This window comes from Sprattus sprattus, assembly GCF_963457725.1.
Source record: "Sprattus sprattus genome assembly, chromosome: 12".
NCBI classification, from domain to species: Eukaryota; Metazoa; Chordata; class Actinopteri; order Clupeiformes; family Clupeidae; genus Sprattus; species Sprattus sprattus.
In genome coordinates, this window is record NC_137910.1 from 24,531,287 (window position 1) to 24,551,903 (window position 20,617).

A 20,617-nucleotide genomic window follows, 5' to 3' on the forward strand; every position below is an offset into this window, starting at 1 on the left:
GCTACAAACAAAAGTTGCAAAATAATTCACAGACCTTGATTCTGTTGCAAACAGCTTGATTTGCTTCAAGGTCCAGCTAAGGTCAGAGCTGGGCTCCAGCCATGCCCCGTGTGGTGAGCCATGCTTCAGCCACTCCTCGTACATCTGCAACCCAAGCAATCATTCTGTATTAGGCCAAGTAAGTTCAGCATATATTTTCATGACTGTTGTAAGCACACTACATGCAGTCTGAGGGTGTAAAGTAATAGTCTTAGAAGTGTACCTGAAAGCGTTCCTTTTCATAAGAGATCAGCAGTTCTCTGGCTTTTTCTGGAGTGTTGAGAAAGATAATACAGACTTTAGGAATTGCCCTAGTGTATGCTTATTTTCAGCTCACCCTTTGACCACATGTGGGCTGACCATTTCGTGGGTATAACAGGTTACAGTTAATTACTAGTGATTGTTCAGCATATATTTCATGATTTGTTTTTGTAATGGCGACCACAGTTATGTTTGCAATGATGCATTAATATTGGTTTACTTGGATTGGTGCATTAACACTGAAGATTTATATGAAGATACATTATTTTCCAAGGAGAACCTTCAGGTATTCATCGCCAAACCCCCAATTGTCATTGGTTGGATCAACTGGTCTATGACACATATCGTCAATTAATTTCACACGCCACTACAAGATTTCACATACGTCAGTGTAAGTTCAAGTTAATTCACAACCCCAAGTAGTCTGCGAGTACCTTAGCCACAACCACAGACAACTCCTGTAAAGCTCCTTTGAGAGTCCGTCCTCACAAACCAAGAGGTGTTGTGGTTGATTTGGGTACAAAGCCTCTAACACCTATCTCCACTGGTCTTGTGTGTGCTTGCCAACATCGTTGCCTTGCTTCCACTACCAGTTCCATATACTTTATCTTCTTCTTTTCAAAGACTTCCTCAATCGCGTCTTCAAAGGGAATCATGAATTTAAAGTAAACAACATGCTCACACTCAGAAAACATCCTCATGTCTGGTCTCATAGTAACAACATCACAACAATACTCTGTGGTATTGTCTACCAACACCAGCCAGCAAACACCAATCCTGCGCTTTGCTCCATTTGCCAGTACTGCACGTGCCTGGTGCCCACTTCTCTGCCTCTTTTGCACTAAAAACGTTGGCAGTTCATCCACTGTCCTTGCTTTGCTTGAGAGGGCGCTGCTGCTTGTCTGTTTTCCTCTTCTTGCTTGTGAACAAAGCCAGTTAGCATCTGCCTCCTCTCCGGCAATGTAGCCTTACACCATGATTTCCAACCGTCAGATAAATATTATGAATTCCACTTCTTCCCTGCTTTTATCGTTGGAGCAGTGTTCTTGGCTACTGAAATCTTAAGACTGTGACAAAAGTCATCTCCAGGCTGGTCTTAACACATTTTAACTCCTACACCAAACTGGGCACAACTTAAATTATTTTGACATACAAAGCTACAGTACTTCGACAACGTGGTATCCTAAGCCATTTCTTAACCACGTTATTCATGACTCGCTCAAACTTCTCCACCTCTGAACAAGCAACTTCAAACACCAACTTACACATGGCAAAAGCCCAAATTACATGCACCATAATTTCAGTTTACCAGACAAGAATGTCTCTAGTACTGATAGCCTTAACAATTATTTCTCTTAGTTCTGAAACCTGTCCTAAGTCATTCAATGTGGAATTGTACTGCTCACCTAAACACTTCATGTTTTTCTACAATCGAAGGTATCACCTCTCTTTCTCCAGTTTTCCCTTACCGGAAAAAAATGCTTCCACATTTGCTAGGAAAGATGTTAAATTATTCCTGCCGTTAGTTGGGGACGCTTTTTATATTGAAAACCGAAGGCCTCCCTTAGGCACTTACTTTGGTTCTCGGTCTCTTTCTGTTGGGTGAGGAGCTCTTCCTCTCGTCTTCGTGCCCAGGTCTCTTCATCTTCCTCCTCTTCAGACTCAGAGTCCCAGTCCTCTGACAGCCGACTGCCCAGCTGTCTGGACCAGTACTCCTGCTGGAGCCACTGTAGCACAAAAGCACAGCCTGGGACAGGCAAAAAGAAACTTCTGATGAGAATGTAATAGTATAAGTTTTAATGACATGGTTAACATAAGCTTTAACGTTGAGCTCAGGAATGCATACATCGACACACAAAATGTATCAGTAATGGGCAAGTATCAATGGTTGTAGTCAACTCTCAATATACCCCTGATGACTTATTAAAATAATACACAACTTGTTAATTTTCCTAAAACTCATACCCACCTTTCCGGCACCATTTGAGTGTTGGAAGCCGTCGATGAGTAATATCATGTCTGAGGTTTACAATCCATTCTGGAATGTTCATCTAGAAAATAAAAGGTGACATGTTTTCAATGTTTGGAGCGTTGGCATATCAGTGATTAATCTGACAGTGCCATAAGTGACTCCAGTGATATAATGTAATTTTAATACAACAATAAATATAATATTTAAAAATGCTATGACTTACATTACCGGCCAGACGTCTAAGAGGTTTGGCTACTCGTCCCTGTCTCCGTTCCGTAATAAGATTGACAAACCTGACAGGGCAAATGGTTATTATTTGTGAGATGAGAGGTGAAGGTAACAACCAGTAGCCTTATATTTAGTAGCTTATTAAGACGTGTAAGTGAGATAGTGTATGTGTATTTAAAATCACATCCCACCTCACAAGAGCCATTCCATAAAGCAACACGAGGTCATCAGAATCCAGTTGCCCTGAACTGTCCAGGACTTGGCATCGCACAAGATCGGCGGTGCTCTCTACTGCAACTGGAGTGTTGTGTCCAAACCTGACAGATAAATACAAATAACAGCTGTATAATCAAAGCTATTTATTGGCATGTCTGACAAGAAGCTGCGTTTTAGCGGAGTTCGATTTTGGTTATGTTTTGTTTGTCATGATCTGGCGTCTCAGACGCAACGTTTGACACACGACAGACATGCTTGCTCGGTTGACTAGCTAAGAATAAAACCAAATAGCTAATTAACTGACGTCAAGTTATCTGACACTACACCTTCATCAATCAATTTTGACATTTTACCAACAAACGTATATAATATTTGCTAACGTTAAAGAAGGGGCACAAAAGTATTTCCTCATGCAGATAGGACGGCTAATGGTGGAGTCAGCTGGCTAGGATACAAACTCACCTTCCCTTCCACGCAGATATTCGCTGTAGTGCATAATTCTGTAAGGCAGCATCCTTTGAATACAGATAGTCCAACACCTGGTCCCACTCCGCTTTGTTGATCCAGGCAACTACATGGCGGATTTTGGCTGCCGGTTTGTTCTTCATTTTTTGTTTTTGTTTTAAAGCAGAGTGTAAGCTAAACTGTAGCCGATGCAAAGCGTTTCCACGATAAATACTACACGTTTCCTTTCACCTAATTCGAGCCATATTTGGCCCAAAAAAACATACGCGTTTTATTTTTACAAACCTTTCGGCGTCAATTTTTACTGAAACGTGGTTGGTAAATACCACATAACGCTGAATAAGAACATAATTAATCTATTCTAAAAGGAAGAATGAAGCTAGCTAGCTAGCTAGCTAAATTCACAATTTTAGAGTGGAAGGTGGAGCCTGGTCGTGCAGCGCATTACACAATTTCCGGTTAAACTTGCATGAATAAAAGTCCTTCAGTCCTACTGAGTCAGTCGGCAATCCCCTGATTGCTCTATTTAAGTGTTGGCAGTCCGTTCAGCGTGTAACAGAACGACAGGTTTGGTTGCCATATGGCTCCTGGCATATAGTTACTACATACGCCAGGTGAGATGATGCCTGAATGAGAAAAGAGACTGAAAGATTTGTCTAATACGTGAGATTAATTATCTTCAATGTGGAATGAGGGGAAGACGAGTAAAGCTTTTACAGGCTCTTCTGGCATTGGTTTGCTAATGTTGAGGGATGCTTCAGGGCGAGACTGATGATTGCACTGTGAATTTGAAATTATAAAGATAAAACTATCTGTAGGAGTCTATTATAGTCACAAAGTTTTTAGGCTACTTGTCTCACTATACAGTTTCTGCTATTTGTATGAAATGAGAGGTGGCATATTTTAGAGGGCAGATATGTCTTTTAGATCTGACTAAAACTTGGGGAGAGTTTCACATGTAGGCTAAGTTGGTTAAATGTGAAAGACTGTATAAATTAACATCGGATAACACATATATTCACTCACTAAAAGTGATGAAAAAGTAGGGACCTCATGTTTCTCCCTGCTATGTACTTCAAGTTCCACAAGGAGGCAGTAGTGATTACTAAACTCTGTATGGCCATTCTTCTGCTGACGGGAACTATTATTCTTGAAATTGTGGCCTAATACAAGTGAATAATCAACATTTCACATTATATGCCTCATATTGACATATCCCAGTGACCCATATCCCCTTTTGCTGAAAAGATTGCATACACATTTATTATCTTAGTATACCAAATACTTCCTCAGTTATACACACACACCTCCATTTATTATTCTAATCCCAAATCTTTGGAAAGAGACAGATATGACAAGGACAAAGATGTACAAAACAATAAGTTAAAACGAATTTGCGATCAATTTGTCATGGCCTGCTATGTTTAATTGAGTGATTGGAAAGAATGTCATTATGTAGCATAATTTATTCAGACAAACATGTTTTCTTAAAACGCTACTTTTGGGTAATCCACACTAGGTAACACAATGGAACACAAAATATTAGCTTTCCACTAAGTCAGCAGTGAATTGAAAGACAATTTCTTCTCCACTGTTGTGAGGGAAAGAAGAGGACCAGCATTCAGGAGGGCAAAAGTATATTCAGGTGATCATTAAATCTTGATCTAACACAAACACAGCCTCTGACATTAACCTATTTTGATCAGTTTCACTGATTTATGCTCAGTATGCATGTTTAGCAGCATAGTGCAATCTGCTGTACTTGATTTATTTAACAGCTACACATCAATTTTGTGCCTTTCAACACCAACCAATGTAATATTGATGAACTAACACCAATATTTAAGTTTTATGGTGACCTCAGGACAAGTGAAGAAGTAACCTGTGGCTTATTTCATATATTTAAATCTTAACTCTGTCCATTTATTTGAAAAAGAGATGGTAGTCAATTAGACCTGACATACAAGAGATTGTGCTTATGCATTTATGTTATTTATTCACTATTAAGGTTGACTTTGTGCTATCAGGAAGCAGTCTTTAACATTGAGTTTTTAGGCTGATTTTAGCAGCATCCCCAATACAATTATAGACACTTACAGTGAAACTGGCTTTTCAATCCAAGGTGGAGGCACACCATTCAAAAATATGTTTTCAGACACTGATATCTTTTAAATGTTATGTTTAGGACAAATTATTTTCAGCTCTGTCATATTCTGGTCATAGCACTGGGGATAATTACAGATAGATCTCACCATGTACATGTTATAAAGGCACTCAAGGCAATTTGCAGGCAACCGCAAGGATAAGTGCTTGATAATATGGTGGACGGGCAGACATGGTCTGCATGCTTTACGCATGTTACCGGGCAACCGTTTTATGCCGGAGAGTGGAGAGGGAGGGAGGGAGAAGAGTTTGGCTCTGGCACCTTAGAGATGCTGGCATTCCCTCTACAGAGATGACCCAGATAGTGTCAGACTCTAGAATAGCTGCGGCCGTGATCTGCTTCTAATCCACCAGACAGACAGAACCGGACTTGCCGAATCAGTGCCAGAACCATGCCCGATCTTGGTAACCGGACCTAAAGTGCTTTCAAAAACATGCACTGTGCAGTTCACACCATTTAATGCTACGAAAAACATAATCACAACTCGTTTCATTTGCACACACTTGTGTCACGAAGCAAGAACACCAACCTGAGCATTGTACCTTTCTGAGGGAAAACGAGCCAAGCAGCTAGAGCAGGAGAAATACAATGTGTCTTCCTTTACTCACATATTTTACACACCAGCAAAATAAAACAAAATGTAGATCCATAGACATTAGTCTTTGTAGCACAATGGGTCTGCAGTCAGGGTCAGCAGGTGTATACATTAAAGATGCGCGAAGAAATAAACACTGTCTTTGCTGACTCTTTCTCCTCCTTGTTCTCTTCACCTTTGATACATATTTGAATCTTGTTTGGGATTGCAAATCATTCAGTGACCTCCTCCTTATCTCTGGGTACATGGGAGAGATGCAGAGAGGGTGGAGGCCTTCTGGGGGATTAGGTGGCATCAGATGGCTTATTCATCTCCATCTTCACACCTTTCTCTCCAGCAGCTGTAAAAATGCCCAACAACCAACACAGGTCTAAGCAATCAAATACTTCAAGTATAAATCTTTTATCCTTTGGGTGCTTTAAGAATGAATGAAGGAATGGATGAATGATTAAATTAACCAATTAATGATTTTATTAGAGTATATAGAGTAGAAGTATGTAAAGCAAACATTTAAAATACCTGTTGAATATCTTTCTTTAGCTCGCGCTCTCTCGTCACCATCAAAATACCACACTGTAATAGCATACCTGCAGAGATGGAGAACAAAAGCAAGTCAGGACCAGCTCAAATGGAATACACAACAAGGAGAGAGATAGATTTGCTCAGAGATGTTCTCATATCTAACAACAAATATACCCAACATTATGGGTTAAAAAATGACAGAAGAGGAATACAGAATAGATAGGACTCAATGTTCAAGCATGTCCAGTTTATTTCCAGTTATATAACATTCACATTCACATGTACTGTGTGTGTGTGTGTGTGTGTATGTGTGTCTGTGTGTGTGTGTATGTGTGTGTGTGTGTGTGTGTATGTGTATGCGTTTGTGTATGTGTGTGTCTGTGTGTCTGTGTGTCTGTCTGTGTGTAGGTGTGTGTGTGTGTGTGTATGTGTGTGTGTCTGTGTGTAGATGTGTGTGTGTGTATGTGTATGTGTCTGTGTGTGTATGTGTGTGTGTGTGTATGTGAATGTGTCTGTGTGTGTATGTGTGTGTGTCTGTGTGTGTGTGTGTGTGTGTGTGTGTGTGTATATGTCTGTCCGTCTCTGTGTGTGTGTTTGTGTCTGTGTGTGTATGTGTATGTGTCTGTGTGTGTGTGTGTGTGTGTCTGTGTGTGTAAATGTCTGTCTGTGTGGCTGTGTGTGTGTGTGTGTGTGTGTGTGTGTGTGTGTGTGTGTGTGTGTGTGTGTCTGTCTGTGTGTGTGTGTCTGTGTGTGTGTATATGTCTATCTGTCTGTGTGTGTGTGTGTGTGTGTGTCTGTGTGTCTGTTTGCTGTGTGTGTGTGTGTGTGTATGTGTCTGTGTGTGTCTGTGTGTGTATGTGTGTGTGTGTGTGTGTGTATATGTCTGTCTGTCTGTCTGTGTGTGTCTGTGTGTGTGTGTGTCTGTGTGTGTATGTGTATGTGTCTGTGTGTGTGTGTGTGTGTGTGTGTCTGTGTGTGTAAATGTCTGTCTGTCTCTGTCTGTGTGTGTATGTGTCTGTGTGTCTGTGTGTCTGTGTGTCTGTGTGTCTGTTTGCTGTGTGTGTGTGTGTGTGTCTGTGTGTGTATGTGTCTGTGTGTGTATGTGTCTGTGTGTGTGTGTCTGTGTGTGTATGTGTCTGTGTGTGTGTGTGTGTGTGTGTGTGTGTATGTGTCTGTGTGTGTGTGTGTGAGTGTCTGTGTGTGTGTGTGTGTGTGTGTATATGTCTGTCTGTCTGTCTGTGTGTGTCTCTGTGTGTGTCTGTGTGTGTATGTGTATGTGTCTGTGTGTGTGTGTGTGTGTGTGTGTCTGTGTGTGTAAATGTCTGTCTGTGTGTGTGTGTGTGTGTGTGTGTGTGTGTGTGTCTGTCTGTCTGTCTGTCTGTCTGTCTGTCTGTCTGTCTGTGTGTGTGTGTGTCTCACCTAGTGGCATGTGCAGGCTGCACCTCATGGGGGTTTCGTCTATCAGACCAGAACAGCAGCAGCCGGTCAAACTTGGGTTCGATGTCAATTGCATAGTTGGCCTTGCCTTCTGGTAATATCCGTAGAAGACCTCCATGTGCCTTGGAGAAAGACAAAAAGCAACAGAATCTCACAGAACTGGCCACTGTGACCGAATATAATGAAAACTAGAATGCGTCACTTTGTACCTCCAAAGACACACGCACACAAACATACACACAAGAATGCAACCCTGAACACATACACACACACACACACACACACGTGCGCGCCGTGAACACTGCCCTGGATGAAGAGGAGCGTCCAGGATAGGAAACGCCGGCAGGGAACGGCTTTCCTGAGGGGGGCCAGAGAGAATAATCCACAGGAAAAGTGCGCTCGCAGGATAACGGCCGGCGCAAGGGGAAAAGTCCGCCGCAGAAGAAGGGAGAGGATTAACCTTTCACACGCATGGTCCCAGAGACCACAATGCTCACACGCACATGTACCTCACAGGGGGCGAGAGGATGGGGTCACGCGACGTACGCCACCCTGCAGAACTCCACCCAGAAGGTGGGACAGAGGCGGGGGTCCACACACCACATCACTTAGAGGGAGACTGGCCAAGGGTTTATGGCCCAAGATAATCACACCATGATCATGTTTATTTATAGCAAAGACTCCACATGCTTCAGAAACTTTGTCCTTTCACTTAATATTGATTTTTGTCCTTCAGAAACAGATGAATTCTCATAATGTATCACTTTTAATGGAAGTGAAAAGCATGTACTATACAGATACATATGCTCTGCCTTCCCGTGTTTGTTTAGAAAAGCTTTACAGGACTCACTCACACACATACAAAAGCCAAAGAAGAGAATATGTGCAGTTGTCATCTAAAAAAGATACACAATCCAGGGCTTTAATGACAGTGGAATCACTGTAAGATTACAACACCCTTGTCTCCCCACATTTCACATTTTGTATATACTATTTTTGGTCCGCGCTGTTTTCCAGGAAATATGGGGTTTCCAGCCCATCTGGAGTGGGCCCTTAAGTTGTACATGCGTGTGGAGGGGCTCTTGGGAAGAGCAGCTTGGGTGCGTTCACAGTGTCGCTTCGTCACTACCCCTTGGGGAAGCGGCTGGATCACAGTTCCCATAAGAAGATGCCTCTGGCAGTCCAGCTTCACTGGGACGGGGCCTGCTTAGGCCTGGGCTTGGCTTGAACTGTTCTCATCCAGTCATGAGAGGAGACAGTTGGGTGTTGAGGATAACACCGTGCTAGCATGATTTCGCTCGTGCAGTATGCCAAGTGAGTCTTTCCTGTCTTATGTCAAATGGCTTAAGAGCTGCACAAGGATTTCAGATATCAGTCCAGATGCCTGATGGGGAATGCTGCAGTACTAGTTCAAATACCTGACAGAGAATACTAGTACAGAAAATACTGGAGAGGACCCCCTTTCCTCAGACTGGTACTGAGAAAATGACAATGTGCTTAAGGCAACTTTGTAATACCCTCAGGGTGTATAACCACAGAATATTGGCACACGTTGTTATTTCACTTTGGTCAATTTTGATGAAGGGTATTGTTTTTCCTTTTTTTCCAAAACAACTGTGATACACATTGCTCACTCACCACACACAAAGGTCAAAGCACAGGGATTTCAACCTTGGTCACACATGTATCTATTCAAAGTTGTCAGAATTCTATGTTTTCCACAGCCTTCTTTTAGACCCAGATACTCCAAAACAAGAGACATAGAAAATATGTTCATGTTATTTGCAGGGCACCCAGTACTGCACTTTGAATACAATGAAAACAAAAAACGGATAGGCATGATGGCATGTGGCAGTAGAGGCAAGTAACTTTGGTGTTTTTTTGTAACCTAGACTACTGTCTTGAAGATGCTCCAAAACATTCTGGATGAAACCAGCCAGAGCCGGGTTGAGAGGAACCAAATGTTTGTGTGAGTCAGCAGCTAATGTCATATATTTTGTGGAGCTAGCCAAAGTGGCCATATTGGAACACTGTGTTTTGTTCGGGGTAAATATGCACTGCTTTCAACTGAAATGCCATAAACTCAGCCAAGTGTGTCGGTACCAGTCACCTCCTACCTTTTACCACATACTCCCTACTGCAGGTGTCTGTGATGAATCACTAGACCAAATATGCCATCAGACACGAGATGGACAGATACAAACTTTAAACTAGGGTGGGGTTGAGTATGTGAATGAAGTACAACAATTATGTAACTTGTTAAAGGTTCCCTACACAGCAATCAAGGTATGAATAACTATAAGGACTATAACATGAGGACTTTAGCCCTGTAATCATCATGGCCTTTTGTCATTTGATGACAATGTGGGTTTGTACTATACTGCAATATAGGTATTGAATATTGGGGAAAAAAAGAAGCCAGAGCTTCTTAGAGAAATACACTTTTGGCCAGTGGCGTCTTTAGGTTCCCTTTACTTGGGGCTATTGCCCTGAATATTTTTAAAATCTTGCCCAATGTATCTTCGCCCTGAAAACGTGTAACAAAGTGGAACTTGACTTGCAGTGTCCAAAGGACGGGGGAGTTATTGAGGGCAGCACAGTTCACACAAAGTTGAAAGATGAGCTCACCAAGAAAAGCTAATTTGCCTATGATGAACTGATGGCCAAGTCTGTCAAGTGAAGGCTTCTCTCTCTCTGCCTCTCTCAGTTAAATTAAGTTAAAGTAAACTTGCTTTATTGACATGATCATAAGTTATAGTTTTGCCAAAACTAAAGCCTCTAACTTTATTAAGCCTGTGATCTTTTCAATAGTTAGAAATGCTCCTGTGTTTGGCTCAGAATACTACAATGACCGGTGATATTCAGTGGCCTATTCAACCTTGACCAACACATTTACCTTCCCCCATAATCTTTTACCAGGCATTCACATCTGATATTAATCTATTTTTCCTTGAAAGCTAAAACATGCAACAGTGCCAAACATCAGTGGTGTTAGAGCTTCAGGGTGAGAGGAAGATGACTTATAACAGATCTATCTGACTCCTTCATGTCTGCTAGGTCTATGTTTCCAGCCTTGATACTCTCTCCCTGCTTGTCAGTGGGAGATTAGTGGAATCTAATGGGATTAAGCATGAATGTGACAGGCCAAGAAGCATAAAGCGGGTAACTCTAAAGTGGGTAGCGCTAACTGGCTGTTCACTGTGTCATACTGGGCTTTAGAAGGCAGTGCTAGCCAAGGACAGAGTGACTGACTGCAGTGCAGTTTTGTGCTTAGATTCCACATACCTACATGTTGGTTGATATTGACTAGTGTATGGTTGGTAATGTAACACAAGTCTAAAGGGAAATTAGTTTGTATGTTAATATTTCATTTAATTGGTAAAAGGGGGATACATCTCTATACTTTTGGCGAAACTCACTTTCCATTCAGACACGATGAAACACCAAGACGGGCAATACATTTACATACCTTGGCATCCCAATCCTTGTTTAGGTAATATATACACGTGACACATCTCCCATCGCCATTGGGGTTATCCACATGACGCACATACCCTTTTCCTTCACCTGGGTAACACGCAACCATTGCCTGTGAAATTTCAAACAGAAGACATCGATTAGACATTTGGTCAAATTGGAAACAAATGACAAATGGCACAAATCAATGCAAGTCTGATTTCAACTTCTAATAAGATGCATCACATTCAAGACAGAGGTATATGGTATATTATTATTATATATGGTATATGGAGTATTCAGATGTCATAATGCAATGCCGGCATCATGCACTGCATGTGTACGTATAAGCACGTCCGTAAAAATTAGAACTGATCTGAGGAAGTAAATTGTGGCACAACGGCTAATGGAAAGGCTCTTCAGGAAATGACTGTTTATAAATGATGTCCATTTGAATGATATCCCTGAAACAGGGCTGCACAACAGGTTCTTGCTCCTGTTCAGTGGCTGGAACTACAGTCATGACCACAGAAACTGTGTAATATTCTGGCACATCTCTAAATTATATCTGATATGACGGTTTATGGAGTACATGTTTAATATATTTTTCAAAGTTAATTGGAGTGTTAAAAGTCATCTGGTCACTATGGTCAAAGGTCATCTGGTCACTTGTAAGAACTTGTTTGCGAGCTGAATTTTCTAAAAAAAACAAAACATAATATGAGTTGACATCACAGGTTACTAATAGTTAGCATAGCAATATAAACTGTGTACTCTCTCAACGCCAGAAATTTAGACAGGCTCCATTTCTGTATTTTTCAGACTGAAGTCCACAGGGCCATATTCACTTGATTCTTTCATGGTTGAAAGACCCAGGTCTTGGTGACCACAACATCCGCAGTTCATGCTCAGTTTGACCCAAAGCTGAAGAAATTGTGATCCCACAGCATAGCCGGAGAAAAAGGGAAAAAGGAACAAGTCAACAAAGACTCCGAAAGCAGAGAGGGTGTAAGAACGGACATCTGGTCTGTGTTTACTGAAGATGAGTATAGGGAAGAAAATCAAGTGATTCACTGCAGCAGTCAGTCAAACGCGCAATATGTCTTTACCTGAAGAACTAACATTTACACGACGTGTCTCCATGGTATCAAGCCCTGTGCCATGGTATTCTATCAAAACACTGGTTTGTAGCACCTACCACTGTGGGCCTTTTGTGGGGGAAAAACCCTTTTGTATGATTTTTATATTTCAAATCTTTGAATTGATCAAAGATGTAAGGAGACTGTGCTATGCAATGTCAAATTCCATTTTATGTCCTCCCTTACACTGATTTATGCATAAAATGTCCCAATTACAGAGACAATAGTTTTCCTTTTTACCTGCCTTGAGGATAGATCACAAAGCAATAAGGCATTTAAATTGTGAGGGGAACTGGCACGTTCTCTCTTTTTAATTGTGCAGTTGCATCAACACAAAGCAGGTTTTTCCGCATTCTGCCATCCACTTACATCAGCAAAACCCATAGCAACATTATAACATGCTTGAAGATGGACTGGTGCCAAAAGTAACAAGGCATGACTTTTTATTGTAACCTGTCAGTAAAGCGTTCTTCCTCTTTGGTGACAGAGCGAGAGAGTGAGAAAGAGAGAGTGCCCCCCCCCCCCTATTCTTTATGTGCATTATTGTACATAAGGTCATTTGAAAAGGCTCCATGCGAGCCCATAAACATGTCAGCCACGTCTTGCACGTCTCTTATCGGTGTTATTCTTCTCCTTCCCCTATTTCAACACTCCTACTTACGTATATCCATATGATAGCGCCCACGATGGGGGTTCACTCCTACTTACGTCTATCCATATGATAGCACCCACGATGGGGGTTCCGTCCTTCGGCATTTCAAAGCCCTATCTAAAAGACCCACATCCAGGGAGTGGGTGCAAGTTGTGCTTCACTGCCGCTGACAGGTAAACCTTCCTCTGGTGTTGTCTACCATTGAGCCCGGTGGAGTGGAGAAGGTGCGTTGTCTCACGCATGCTAGGGGGTCCCGAGGTTAAGCCCGTGCCACACTACTGACTGGAAACAGTTTCCTGCGCGTGTCAGCACTTCCTGTTTAACCCTTACCCGCAGAGACACATGCTCAGCAAGCCCTGATACCCACACACACACAGACACAGACACAGACACAGACACAGACACACACACACACACACACACACACACACACACACACACCCACACACACACACACACACAAACACACACACAGAAACAGAGCAAGAGAGAGTAGTGAACTAATGTAAACTCTTTACTGTTGGCCTCCCTCCAAGGAGAGCAGTATTTTAATGATTCTGCTACGTGCAGTGCGTGAGGGAAGTTCACTCCTTCTCTACTGTCCTGCCCAGCTCTGGGGGGAAAGCCCCGGGATGAGTAAACATGTTTGTTCCCTGTCAGATGGGACCTCGTATGGAGATGAGCTCACAGATCGGCCTGCTGAAGTGTTGGGGGCTTCTTCTCCCATGAACCATAGATACAAAAAGTAAGGATGACCTGAAATCACTGACATTCCACATAATACTCAGTGCTGTACAAACTTTGACATCGACCTTGACACCGGGGAACCTCACTATCTGTTTGTTTTTTGAGGGGGTGTTTCTCACTCCAAGTACTGGCTCAGCACTCCTTTGAGAAACTCACTCTTCAGTAATTGGTGGCCTACGGTCATTGTGACCTTAGATGCACTGAGATCATAGGGCTAGCGTTTACTCAATGCAGTCTACAGCTATCCAGTCATTTTGGACTTCCGTAAAGGGCCTTTGCATGTTGTGTGCTGTTGTATATGGTCTGTGACTCTGCTTTGTTTACATTTCCTTCTGCGACAGAAACTCTGCACTGATTCTCTCCACAGCTACACAATAACAAGTTTTCCTGATTGTGGTATTAACAAATTAATCTTCTCAGGCCAATCATAAGAAGTCAAGTAGTCAACCATTCCATCTTTGGGCCTATGTCTGCCAATAACAAAACAATCTTATACATGTTTGCATGTAAGCGCAGTTTTGTGTTTACCTCTGCAAGACCCTCACACAAAAGTCTTAGTGTAATCGCATCTGTATACAATTTATGTATTTTCCACTAATTCTTTCAAATAGGCTTCCAGCTTCAAAGAACTTACTGCAGTGAGCACATGGTTCTCAAAACCGCCCTTAAAACTCTGGGGCAAATCCGCTGCAGAGACATGCTTGACTCCCATGACTCCTGCTCCGGTGTCGGACATCATGGAAATACGATTAGCGGCAGGCCCATTAGCCTCCTGTGTCACAAGGGGAAACCCATGTCAGAAGACCAGGTCTAGCCAAGAGGCAGCCAGCCTCTGACATGTAGGTATTTCTGCCCTTGAGTCTCAGAGACTTCTATGCAATGCTGAACACAGTAGTAGGGGTCAGACAACTGGGAAGAACACGTGGTGGCACAGCAGTGCATGGTGAGAGCCAAAAAACATTTTTCGAAAAGGTTGGAAAGTTCCAGACGGAAGATAGTCATCTCACTCAACGTTGACACCATGAGGGTTGAAGACATTGATCATTGAATAATGGCCTTGCTAAACAAGCAAAGTCATTCTTCCGCATTCCTCTTTCAGCCCATCTAGACACCGACCGGGCTGCTTTGAGTTCTGTGTACATTCTAGAAAAGACACATTTGACCTACACAGCTATCCAACTGGACTCCAAGTCTGCATACTGCAGTAAAGGTTATACATATATTGTAACTGAAATCAAATGAGGTACAGCTGGGAAGCAATTAGTTTGGACAATAAGGAAGAGATTTGTTAGGTGAATGAAGCATTGGATGGTAAGGGTTAGATCAGGAGAAAAGCCACGCCGGCATTTTCCTGATGTGAGGTGTCCAGTGCTGGAGACATGACCATTGCAGGTGGGGATGTCTAAAACTAGGAAATACAATCACTTCCAGTACAAATATGAAGCATACAAACATGGCATTACTGTGAAAAGGACTCTCTAAAATCCCACAGTTATTACCCATAGTCCAACAAAAGCAATCTGCAGCTAGTGCACAAGAGATCTATCGTTAGGTTTCCTTTCTTGAAATCAATTTGCCTTTATTGATAAAGACATGTTTTCTTTGGTTAACTTTCAATGTATTCATGATTTGTTATTTATCCCTTATGTTTGTGTAAATTAACTTAAAAATTATTCAATTTTGCTGAAGTGTGTATGTTCTTATAGAGTACCAGTGTCACTGCGGTGCTCGAAAAACAGGGAAATTATGGGACAAAATTAGGAAAGAAAGAAATATGTTAATTACTAAATGTGCAAAAGCTAAAGTAAGAGCCACTATTTTCCCAGAATAATAAACATGCTTCTCCCTTTGAGCGGGGTCAGTTTCAAAGCTTCTTTGGCTTTTCTACAACAACTAATTAATGGAACAACAATATTTGGTTTCATAATTTGATAAGAAGTAAAATGTAAACACTTTTCAATTCCATGAAGGCCTTGCTCGTGCCATAGTTTATTCTTGTCTCAAAAGACGCCTGTTACATTGATTAACCTTTGCCTTCCCAAAATTGAAACCATAAATAAATCAACCTCCAATTCAAAGGTTAACGGTTAACTGTTAGGCAGGGATAAAAAAAAGAAAACAAAACGCACAAAGTATACAACACCAGCAATACTGTGGCACTACAGAACCCAGCCCCCTTTTGCTTTCTTCCTTTTCAGATTTAATTGCTAGTTTTTATTGAATGTACTTAAAGAAGGACGATGTAGGAATCTGTTAGATGGCCATCAAAAACTAAGAGGTATTCGGTAATCCAGTCATGTCCACGGACAACACCAGGATTAAAATAGTCACAGAGGAAACAAGCAGTGGCATTTGCAATCATTACAATCAGCCAATTCATCGCCTTACCAAGCTGTGAAACCAACACATGGAGTTAAAAGGGATGGAATGTAAACACACAGACTTAATATCAGTCACAGCCTCTATACTTCAACCTGGCCAGCAGAGGAAACTCACTTCTCTGTTGACCTCTGTGAGTTTATCCAGAATAGCTCATGGTGATGCTATCTATCGTTTTAAAAACTTGGGACAGTTTTTGAGGAGACCAGAGGATAGCAGGGCAGTTGAGGAGGGTGAGGCGAAAGGAGTGGAGTGAAGGAGGCCTGGTTTGGGCACGAGAGCTCTGCTCTTGCCGCAGCGGAAAAGATGCTTATCCCTAACACAAGCACAAACACAAACAGCCAGTCTGCAGGCAGAAAAAAGGAGGGAGAGAGCCTTGAGAGAGAGAGAGAGTAGGAAGATGTGAGCCTGGACGTGGGGGAAACGTGACGATGAGGTCTGGGGGAGGATAACTTGCGTATTATCACTTGCATAGGGGTGCAGCTCTCGGAGGAAGTCACTGTTTAAAGTAATGACCTACTTTCTGTTTGTGTTGTCCCCCCTCTCTTTTTACAGTTGAGTAAGAACAATGGATAGAGATACACATCAGAGGGGTTCACCATTACACTGTTTCACCTTTTCAACTTGCAGCACTCTTGGCTGCTCCAAGTGGAAACCACAAACACTAGCCTCAGAGAGAAGGACCAATATCCAAAAGACAAAAGATCACCATATCTGCTGCAGTCCTTGACTTTTATCACTCTAAAAAATTAAGGATCTTACTTTAAAGCAAAAATATTAATTAACTCCTCCCAAAAGAATAGGTAATCTATGCACCTCTATAAAAACAGAAAGAGGAGGAACAATGGTTTACATGAAGACAAGCTACTTAAGCTCTTCAGAAGAGCGAGTGGTGAGAGACAGATCTAAAAAGATAAGAACGCAGTGGTTTATACTGTAGAGTAGGTGGTGTCTCAAAGAGCACAGTGTGTAGAGAGAGGGTCTGGTTCCTCCTGCAGCCAAGTGACCTCAGCTATCTTTATATTGGCCAATGACATATTAGGTTGACTTTTTCCTGAATCTTAGTATGTCAGCTGTAAGTTTATTGGTGTGCTTGTGGGTGTGTTTGAGCATGCTTGTGGAGCACGACATTTTTATAAGATTTAGAATGACGATAACCTCATCTCACCCTGATGACACTACAATTCCACAATAAAATGCCTTAAACATATAGCCTAACATTCATCCAATCCTTCGAGGGGTCGATAATGGGGTGTTAGAAGATTTCAGGCAGTGGAATCATGAATAAACTAGGGTCCTTTTGGAACAAATTACATTTTAAGAATATATCTAAGAGACTGTGGAGTGACTTCTGACATTCTTTTTATCTTTGTCCTGCCCTTGTCTCATTCATCTCCGACAGCTGTAAAAATTCCAAACAACACAATCAGAAACACTTTTTCTTAAGGCAAACAGGACACTGGTCGAGAGGACAAAACTTCCACACATTTGAGCATTCTTAATGTATCCATGTTCGAACTAGATAATGGTCAAAAGAAGGAGAGAATAGCGCAAAACACTGCGTACCTTTATCAAACTGACATTTTGGTCATTCAGACCCTCCACTACAATCAATTGTGTGCCTTGAAGAAGGCAAACATAACCGCAATGTGTAGGCCCACTTTTTTTTGGCAAATTTCAATGTAATTTGTAGTCTGCACATAGTACACATGCATTGACAGTGGGCCTCAACAAAGCTTTCAAAGTTCAATATAACCTACTTAACGGTCATCAATGGCAGTGGGCAATAAAAATAGTGGTCAGTGAAAGCGGCACAGCCCTATATTTGCTGCGGAGACAACATACTAGCACCGGTTGCTGAAAGGAAATGCTAAACTGCATAACTTTTTTATCCAAACATGGACTGTGTTGCACCTAGCTAATTGCCAGGATGAGAGTCCCACAGTCACTTAGAATTGAGGTGACAATGAAATGTGTAGTGGAAGATACTGCATCTGAACAGTTAAGTACCGGAGAGAGAATACAGCAGAGGTCATTTTCTAGGTCACCATCTGCTGGACAAGCACAGGAGGTCACAGCAATGTGGACAGGTCAGGGAGAGTGAAGAGAAAGGGTTTTAAGCTTAAGTTACACGCAAAGTAAGAATTGAGAAAAGCCTTGGCAAAGTAAGACTTGCGTTAAGCATGAACAAGCACCTGAATGAATACTGATTCAGTAATATCAGTGTTGTGTGTATGTGGGTGTGTGTGGTGGGGTGGTGCCATGTTCTACCACATTTACGTAGTTAAAATAGAAAGGATGGGCGGGGGCGAGAGGGGTACCTGAAGGTGCAGATGACTGGCTTAATGTGTGGTCTTGCAGTTCATCAAAAGTGTTACCATGCATGAGGATGCCCCCACAATATCCCTACCATCTGCATACCAAGTAGCTATCAGTGCGCACTGAACTCACCAGAAGCAGCGCAGTAGGCTATGGCTGTCATTTAAAAATAAAACACAAGGCTCAATAAAGTTGAATGTTATCTATTAGGGTTAATCTGTTCTGTTGATATGGTAATATAACTTTGATATAATTGAAAGAGGGTCTCTCAAGAAGAGAAATGGGGTGTTAAAATACCCTGTGGAGTCCAGTCCCTGATCGATCAGATCAGGAATACTGAAACATAATAACAAACTATATTTGTGCCGTCTGTCAAACTTAAAATGAAACATTTAGTTACAAATGGTTTGATGGACTCACTTGACTTTGCGGGTCAGTGAATATTGTGATAAATAGGCCTACTCTTTGTAATAAAGGTAAGCCAGACCTGCTCCTGCATCATTGTCAGATGAATGTCATGAAGTCAATGCTATTGAAACTTCTGAAATATAACTGCAAGTATCGTGGCCTATAGAATCCCCTATGAAGCCATATCAGTACAGAGCTATAAAGCACGATTCGAAAGCAACTGGGCCTGGGAGAATTGCATAATTCGCAACTTTGGGACCTTTTTAAACTATACTTACTTTCGTTCTGCCATTAATTCTGTAGTTTCCCAGTCTACCATTACAAAGTCTGAGGAGGTCGTCCATGCGACTCATAAGAAAACTAATCTTCTCACATCCATCTTCGTTTCCCTCGATCCACACTATCTGGTCTCCCCGAATGTCTTTAGTGGAATCGCTTTTCTGACCGACCAGCTGTCCGTCAGTGAATCGGCCGCTTTGATGGAGAGCTGAAACGTTTTCCAGTATAGTCAAACCGGTCTCCTCCCCCAGAAAGTTATCAAGAAAGCAAATACCGTGGTCATTCATATTACATATGACTATGTCGCCCAAAGAGCGCTTGTTTGTCTGACCATTAGATTTTGTGTTGTTCATTATCCCGGAAACGTCAACGGTTGAAATCAATTCTTTCGCTTCTATCCTTGCTCGAGGTGTAACCGAGTCCTTTCGAGGTTGTGGTGATGGTCGCAGCGTCTCAGAAGTTTTTATAGATTGGTTCGGGACCATGCTCTTGTCGGCCTCTTTGCAGTTCAGCTTGTGCTTTTTCCAGTCCTGTTTCTGGTGGTCTTTGCTGCAGTAAAATGAACTTCGGCAGCGTCCACATTTAAGCAGGTTCTCCATTTCCCCGCAAAGTTCGCAGGACTGCATGTCTTGCTCCGGATCCAATTTTCTGTCCTTTTCCATTTTGACTGGGATTCTCACGGTCCTTTTAATTCCAAGACTCTCCACGCGTTCTGTTACAGTTAAGTTTGGAAGCAATCCACTGTCTGCCACACCATAGCGCAAGAAAACCAACGCCCCCCTCCCGAAGCCCCGATGAATTCATCACATGTGCTCACTTCTGCTCTTTCTATGCTGATGTGGTTCATGAATAGACTAGACCGCGGCACTTCGAATGATCTAGAGACTTTGGAACACTCATTCCTCGCCCAGTCTAATAAGTCAATCGCATGGCGCCGCTCACTTCTGAGCTCTGCACGTCCTCACTCAACAAACCCTGCCTCCCCTACGTCAGCATACCGAAGGCTGGACCGTGGCGCTTCTGTAGCCGGAGAAAAACTCGTCCATTACATTCACAAATCTGGACACGAGAGTGTGGCACTGCCAAGCCTACATGTATGTGCACTGAAACTCTAGAATAGCCTATATTCATTCCTCAAAGCCCACCCTGAATAACAGAATCTTATAGGGAGTCGTGCAGGCCCACTGTTTCAGTTGGCATTATCTTTCATTAAAACAGAACCGTTATCTGCAATAACTTTTCGACAGTTAGCATTCGCTAAATAATATTTTGCATCTAATCCCCGTCATCTGAATAAATAGGCTAATTTATCCCATGCATTTTCTAAAAGATGCTTTAC

At 42.1% G+C, this 20,617-nt stretch overlaps 2 protein-coding genes across 2 annotated transcripts in view; both read right to left on the reverse strand.

Moving 5' to 3' along the window:
- Nucleotides 1-3,603, reverse strand: part of las1l (LAS1 like ribosome biogenesis factor) — a 7,447-nt gene extending 3,844 nt beyond the window's left edge. Inside the window, exons 1-7 of the mRNA XM_080848869.1 lie at nucleotides 3,179-3,603; nucleotides 2,692-2,817; nucleotides 2,496-2,565; nucleotides 2,270-2,351; nucleotides 1,877-2,047; nucleotides 263-309; nucleotides 35-144 (exon numbers count right to left, since the gene is read on the reverse strand). Coding sequence (XP_080704995.1) covers nucleotides 35-144; nucleotides 263-309; nucleotides 1,877-2,047; nucleotides 2,270-2,351; nucleotides 2,496-2,565; nucleotides 2,692-2,817; nucleotides 3,179-3,324 — 752 coding nt within the window. The 5' untranslated portion in view covers nucleotides 3,325-3,603. The remainder of the gene's footprint in view (nucleotides 1-34; nucleotides 145-262; nucleotides 310-1,876; nucleotides 2,048-2,269; nucleotides 2,352-2,495; nucleotides 2,566-2,691; nucleotides 2,818-3,178) is intronic.
- Nucleotides 3,604-4,585: 982 nt separating this feature from the next.
- On the reverse strand, nucleotides 4,586-20,214 carry egln1a (egl-9 family hypoxia-inducible factor 1a). The gene is made up of 5 exons (XM_080848456.1): nucleotides 19,278-20,214; nucleotides 11,369-11,488; nucleotides 7,882-8,021; nucleotides 6,460-6,527; nucleotides 4,586-6,280 (listed from the first exon to the last, which is right to left on the reverse strand). Exons 1-5 carry the CDS (start codon nucleotides 19,938-19,940, stop codon nucleotides 6,225-6,227), a joined length of 1,047 nt encoding a protein of 348 aa, XP_080704582.1. The 5' UTR covers nucleotides 19,941-20,214; the 3' UTR covers nucleotides 4,586-6,224.
- Nucleotides 20,215-20,617: the final 403 nt, after the last annotated feature.

Coding starts and splice junctions, on each gene's coding strand:
- egln1a (XM_080848456.1), bottom strand. CDS start 19,940: ATGGAAAAGGACAGAAAATTGGATCCGGAGCAAGACATGCAGTCCTGC. Junction 11,489..19,277: donor GAATTAATGGCAGAACGAAA/GTAAGTATAGTT, acceptor GAAATTTCACAG/GCAATGGTTGCGTGTTACCC. Junction 8,022..11,368: donor ACAAGGATTGGGATGCCAAG/GTATGTAAATGT, acceptor TCTTTCTCCAAG/GCACATGGAGGTCTTCTACG.